Source organism: Blennius ocellaris (assembly GCF_963422515.1).
Source record: "Blennius ocellaris genome assembly, chromosome: 1".
Lineage (NCBI taxonomy): Eukaryota > Metazoa > Chordata > Actinopteri > Blenniiformes > Blenniidae > Blennius > Blennius ocellaris.
Window position 1 is genome coordinate 9,396,817 of NC_137650.1, and position 6,946 is coordinate 9,403,762.

General features: G+C 42.5%; 1 protein-coding gene across 1 annotated transcript; it reads right to left on the reverse strand.

The window, feature by feature from the left end:
- Positions 1-3,096: 3,096 nt before the first annotated feature.
- On the reverse strand, positions 3,097-6,685 carry irx5a (iroquois homeobox 5a). The gene is made up of 3 exons (XM_080498893.1): positions 6,326-6,685; positions 4,988-5,393; positions 3,097-4,321 (listed from the first exon to the last, which is right to left on the reverse strand). The coding sequence occupies exons 1-3, from the start codon at positions 6,566-6,568 to the stop codon at positions 3,612-3,614; spliced, it is 1,359 nt and encodes a 452-aa protein (XP_080355019.1). The 5' UTR covers positions 6,569-6,685; the 3' UTR covers positions 3,097-3,611.
- Positions 6,686-6,946: the final 261 nt, after the last annotated feature.

Sequence of the window (6,946 nt, forward strand, 5' to 3'; positions counted from 1 at the left end):
GGGTCATCAGATCTGATGTAGATTATCAAACAGAAGAAAGAAAAAAAAAGAAAAACGCACTTTTGTCACATTTTTGTCTTCCCGGGCTTTTGCGAGCTGGATTTTTCCCACTTTGACGTCATATGTTGTGTGTAGAATCCTTTAGTTCATGTGGCACGGATAACATTGCACCTTATATGTTCCTAAACGCCCAACGCAAAAAGAAAAAAAAAGAAAAAAAACCGTTGGGTAAAGTGTGGATTACGCACCTCAGCCTGTGATGAACCTGCGCTGCAGGCTGCATGGATAATTACAATAATAAAGGAGAAATTATACGAGACCACAGATGCCAGCCTTAAACTTTCTCTTCATTAGATCCTGCCCTTCCAAAGGTGTCGAAAACAAACACGAAACCTCGGTTTACCGTTGTTATTCATTAGAGGTATCCACTATTATTATATTATTGTATTTCCGTTCCCCCGATGGCAGCTTGAAGCACACCTACATATATTTATTGAGCAAATACATGAATATAGTCAGTGCAGCAGAAGTTTGCAAATAATCTTGTCACTTGAAAATATCGATTATTTTGCCATCATGAAAAACACAGTTTGAACATGAATTCGATTTTAGATGGTTAAACATAAAAAGCACATTGTCCTCATGCAGTGATATTTAGCTGTTCATTTTGTAGATTTTTAATTAGGCATCAGTCGCGGCCTCCAGAAGCCTCCTATAGCCGAGGGCCTTTTATTTTTCGTTTAAAAAAAAAAAATCATTTAATTAATATGACGGCAGTAAGTAGAACCCCCCCCCCCCCCCCCCCCGCCTCAAATCTGCTGGTGAACACTCAACAGTAACAAAGTCGGAGAGAAGGGTGCAGACCTTATCCTCCTCTTTTCTCCTCTGTTTCTTCTCTGTCGGATTATTTTCCCCGTTTTCACACGTGGGAACCGTTTCACCCCTGCTTAGTATTCTCACATTGTAGCGATCCCAACAATGAACCGACACGCCATTCAAAGTAGAGGGGTGTGTGTGTGTGTGTGTGTATGTGGGGGGGGGGGGGTATAAAGTTGCAGAGGATCTCCCCTTTAGGCGATCATGGCTCTGATGAAGAGCTGCGGATTCTCCCGCTCCGCTTCCTCCAGTAATCTGGGGTTAATTAACTGTGTTTTATCACACCCCGAAATAGAACAAGTATCATCAAAGATCAGATTTTTATATTTTATAATCGTTGAAATGGAATTTTTTTCCCTAAATGTTTTTTTATATATATAAATATGGTGTTCATGCAATGTGTTATAATTCTAATTCGCATATACTATTAAATGTTTGCATAGAACACATCTATTTATAATCATACTACTAATTGTTAGGATTTGATGAGAAATAAACCATAAACGGTTAAGAACAAAAGAAAACCATATCCCTTGTCAAGTGTTAAATAAACAGTTATACTTGTCATTTCAGAATGTATGTTGGAATGTTTTAAATATTGAAAGAAAATCTCTCAGCAATTTATTCCTATCCTCAACCGAGCACACACATGTAAATAAATACAAATAATAAAATGTAAATAAACGCCTTTCACATAAAAACGTCCATGTATTTACCCATCGCCTCAAACCAGGTGATTTACGCGACACACTTTCCTGCTTTACTGTCCCTGAGAAGCATTTTCCTTCAATCAATGGCTGAGAAAACAACGCAATTTCTAATAAAACTCTAATGCTCTCTTAGGGGACATTGCGTGGAGCAGTCAAGTCCCCCCGGGATCAGCCCGGAGTGAGAGAGAAAAAAAAAATCATAATTATGCTATTTAGCCGGCTGATGTGTCGCAATCACTGCTCCAGCACACTCTGTCAGATTAAAATAGAGGGCCTGGAATAGAGGACATTAAGGCTAAGGGAATTACAGAAACCTCAGGGGAGATTTCAAACTGGAGAAGGGGGAAAGTAAACTATAGAGATTAATGGCAGCCATAAACAAGATCATGCTGTCCCACCTCGGTGGAGGTCAACAATAACGACATTAATAATAAAAATAATTGTAATAATTCAGGGCCCTTTAAATGTCACACACGAAAAACATCCTCAATAATTGTTAAAATGTAAATGTTGAAAGGGAACGTTAGTTAATAATTAATTTTGTCCACAATTGTTATTATTATTATTATTAATAATAATAATAATAATAATCATCATAATCATAATAATTATAATAATAATAACAACAACAACTCATTCTTTGTGTGTAGCTTGACAAAGTTGCCATAATCCTTATAATAGCTGTGATCAGTGTGTGTGCCCCATTGGCTTCACTTGGTGAGTGTGTGTGTGTGTGTGTGTGTGTGTGTGTGTGTGTGTGTGTGTGTGTGTGTGTGTGTGTGTGTGTGTGTGTGTTTTCTTTTTTTTGTTTTCTTTTTTTCACAAGGCCATTTGATCTGGGATGGGTTTCCGTGGCGGATTAACAGAGTCCCACCACCTTCCCACCCCCCTCTCCTGAAATTAGGAGCAAGTGTGACACCTACCTGCAGGAGTTGGAAGAGTTTAGAGGACCGTGCCTGGCTACCGGCTACACAGTATCACAATAATCCCCCCGCCCCCCCTCTGCTGTGTTGCATGACAGCAATCTCCCTTTTTCTGACTCCAAACAGCAGTGTTTCACATCCAACGCGCCATTAAAGAGGCTCTCCATTAATGACATATAATAGGGCAGTATGTTCTAAATGCATGGTCGAGTCCCTTTTAACAGCTTTGCCACGCCTTTTGGAAAATAGTAATGAGGTATAAATTTGGCATAAAATCGAGCTCATTACAGAGGTTCACCACCTGATTGCTCTGCATAAAACACGATAGGTAATTGGGTTAAATGACTGTGCCTTGCTGTTGTTATTATATCAATATCCACTCTCCAGAAACGTGCTCAAGTAAAAAAGGGGGGATGAGAGGCCCTGGGAGCACCTTTAAGATGAAGAAGAAGAAAAACCCCATGGTCAAGAGACACCTATTCAAATAGCATGTTGTGGTTTGAAAAAAATTTGATCCATATAATCCATTTAAATATTGCCACCAACAAAAGAACGACCCCTTTTATTATTTTTGATAATCCAGCATCCTTTGGTTAAATTCAGGCCTTTTCCGTCAAGTTTGTGAGATATTTCACTGTCACAATGATTATGTATATATTTTAAAAAGCAACCGTGGAAACATCTGTCAGTGTGAAATTGAATTAAATATTTCCTCCACATTAACTGGCCTTGAAACACTTCAAAACACATGTCAGGCTCCCACAAATAATCGCTGCACAAGTATATATTTTTTCTCCATAATTTACTTCAAAGATAGTGTGTTGTCCATTTTAAATACAAAAATGCTACATTAAATATACATGTTAGTCTTTAATACAAATAGACTCAGGCGGCTGCAGCGATTAAGACCATTCATGTTACACTTTAGGATTAACCATTCAGAAACTAAAAATTTGAGAGATAAGCATTTACTCAGAAAATAACTGTTCTCAGAATTTGCTTCATCATTGTTCTTTGTCTTATTTTTTTCCTTAACGCAACCACAAAAATAAAATAAAATAAAATAAATAAAAGTCCGCGGTGAGTGGAAAATATTCAGGTATTAAATGTTTGACATACCTTTCTTTAGTTCATAAGGGGAGTCTTTACAAAGATCTACCTGCGTTTGGCCTCTGACTTTCTGGCTCTCTCTTACCAAAGCCTCTGCTCTATTTAACACAGTCTGGTTTAATCCATTGAAATGTGCCGTGGAGCCCGTGGTTACCGAGCCGTGGTTACTGTGGAGGTGTCCAAAACTGCCACCATAGTTCGTGTAGCCGGGGTAGAAAGGGGAGGTGTAGTACAGAGGCCTGGAAAGGACCGTGCTGTTGGGCAGCGGGCACTGAGGAGAGGACCGCGACGGAGATGCGCCGCTGGCCATTACTGCGCTCTGACCCAAACCGGGGCACTGCTGCGGCGCGTCTCCGCTGCCCTTACACCTGTCTGAGGACGTGGCGATCTCTGCGAGGGACCACAGTTTGGGTTTGGGGGCCGAGGGGGGCGAGTGGATAACAGAGGTCACGTTGCTGGTCACCGTACCCGGTGCATGGCTCAAATCTGACGGTTTGTCTTGTTGCGCAACGGCCAGGCTCCCCCGGGGCACCGCCGAGGGAGACGAAGTGGTGGGTTTCGCGGAATCCGCCAGCAACTCTGTAGTCCGCTCCTCCTGCTCCTTTAACTCCGAGTCGCTCAGAAGGGGATCCGTGTCTTTGCCATGGTTTTCTTCTTTAAATCTCTCACAGCTTAGGTCGGCTGGGTTCAGCAGTTTGTGATCTAAAGCACAAATAAAGAACGGAGTTACTGACAAGTAAGCACAGAATTAAAATATTGATAAAGTTAAAAAGAAAAAAAAATTAAATTAAACAAATACTCCACATGCAAACTGAAACATGCTGATAAAAATTGAGCTACTTATGCATATTCCCCACTCACTAATTTGTGACCTCTGGAGCAGGAAAACAGTGAAATGCTCTCTACAAATATGCAATAAAACCAACACGAAATAAATAATAAAAAAAAAAAACTCTGAGCATACACTGAGCCCGTAATTTGAATTCAGAAATGTATTTTCCGCATTAAATGTCACCTTATCATTAGCTGTGATAATACGCCTCGAACAATAATGATAATATAAAGGCAATTTAAGCCGGATCCCCAGCTCAGTTCACCAGCTGTATCCTTATTATGCAGTTAAAGATAAATTGACTGCTAAACACTTTGCGTCACCAGCAATTTCAGCCCCTGAGAAGTCAAACGAGGGGAGTTCAAGGTGATTATTATTTAAAGCAATTGTCCCATTATAAATAATATACCACCATTAACCAGCAATCAATTTTGCACCCTGAGTGGAAACGACTGCGATGAAAAATTGATGATTTTTTTTTGTGCTTTTTTTTTTTTTTTTTGCCCCCCTCTTCCCTTCCTCCCCGCACCACCGACCTGCTTCAGTGTCTGTCGAGTCTCCCTTGTCTATGGGCTTATTTGGCTCATCGTCATCGTTTTTCTCCAGGTCGATATTTTCGTCCTCCTCCTCGTCTTCGCTGCGGTTCCGTGGGGTCCAGGTCATCTTGTTCTCTTTCTTTAGCCTCCTCCTGGCGTTGGCGAACCAGGTGGACACCTGGGTGAGGGTCATCTTGGTGATGATGGCCAGCATGATCTTCTCCCCCTTGGTCGGGTAGGGGTTTTTGCGGTGCTCGTTGAGCCAGGCCTTCAGGGTGGCGGTGGCGTCCCGGGTTGCGTTTTTACGGTACGCCGGGTCACCATACGGATAGGTGCCCAGGGGTGCTGCGTAAGGGTGGTATCCTATCGAACCGGCCATACCCGTAGTGTGATCATAAGGGGAACTCTGGAATCAAAAATAAATACATGCATGAATATAAAGAAAAGTGTTGAAAAAAGTTTTTATCTTGCAAAGATATATATTTAAATGTCCTTTAGGCACTCGGACGTAAACACAGGGGTTACGCGCACACGCGCGTGCACTGTGACATCCTCGCACAAGCTTGCACAAACAAATATTCAAGCCAAAATGCAGCACGTCAAGTTTGAAGCTCATGGATATATGGAACTTGATTACATATTTAAATGTGTTATTTTTTTAGTTTCTATACAATTAAAACAAAACAAAAATGTCATGACCTCAGTGTGCAGCGGCTTTTCCCCTCTTCATTAAACCGATGCAATTCAGTCGTGGTGATAACCTAATAACATTATGCACGGTGGGCCTGACAGTCTTTTTCTTTGCCTCTTCTGCTGGGATCAGTCTTTATATGTACGAGGCCTGTGCGGAGAGCAACGTGCTGCCACGAGATCAGTTACAGAAGATACAAAAAAAAAAAAAAAAGAAGCAAAAATAAAATGTCCTTTGTCCCTTTTTTTCGAGAGTTTGAGCGCCTGTGTTTCACAGCTGGCTCAAGCGGTCGACTGTAAAAGCAAATACGGCCACTTAAACTGCCATAACTCGGCGCGTCGCAGTCGCTCGTGAGCGTAAACACTTCGACAACACAGAGCCCACCTTCTGATTAGAGCACATATTTTTCTCTTGTGGCATAATAGCACGGCACTTTGTTAAATTGAGTTTGTTTACTCCCCGTGTTTTCCAGACCTGACATTCGGTAATATTATCTCCATGCACTCCTCGGTGACGCACATTTCTTCCTGATGGCTTTGGCTCATACCGCACAGCAGACACCCGATGCCACTATAACGAGTTAATTCCTTCGTAATTTTTTTTTTTTGCCTCCTATTAGATTGAATAATCACCTTCAGTTTACTCACCACGTATGAGGTGAATGTGGCAGCTGCCGCCGCGTCTGCACTGTATGGCAAGTGGGAGTTGTAGCCTGGCGAGGCGCTGGTGAACGCGGTAGATCCGGCATAGGGCGCAAACGCAGATCCCGAAGAGGATCTCCCAAGTTCCTCGGTTCTGGGTCCCGAAATGACGCTGGTGCTGTACGCGGGGCAGGAATACAGGGCTAAAGATGCGGACGGCTGGTACAAGTAGCCCTGAGGATACGCCATGCTGGAGCCCGGAGAGTGTCAGCCACTTAACTTGCGCACTTTCCCCCCTTTATGTTCTCATGCGCTGCTGTCGGAGCGCATAGAAGCTGTGTGTCTGCAGACCCGCTGCCTGTCCCCTCTTCTTAATGACAGTGCTGAAGGCAAAAAGTAAAGAGTTTGGGGGAAGAAAAAAAAAGGAGAGCTTGGATGTTGGGGGGGGGATTGTTATTATTTTTGGTCGCTGCCAGCCACTGAGCCAGTGTCCGTCGGAGGATTTAGTTTTTCTGCTGCTCCTTATCTGGGTTGCACCGTCGCTCTCATGCCCGTGCAGAAGTTTTTTTGTTTTTTTTTGCCCGTCGGACGGGGGCTTTGCTTGGGAAAATGTCCTGCCAAGATGCT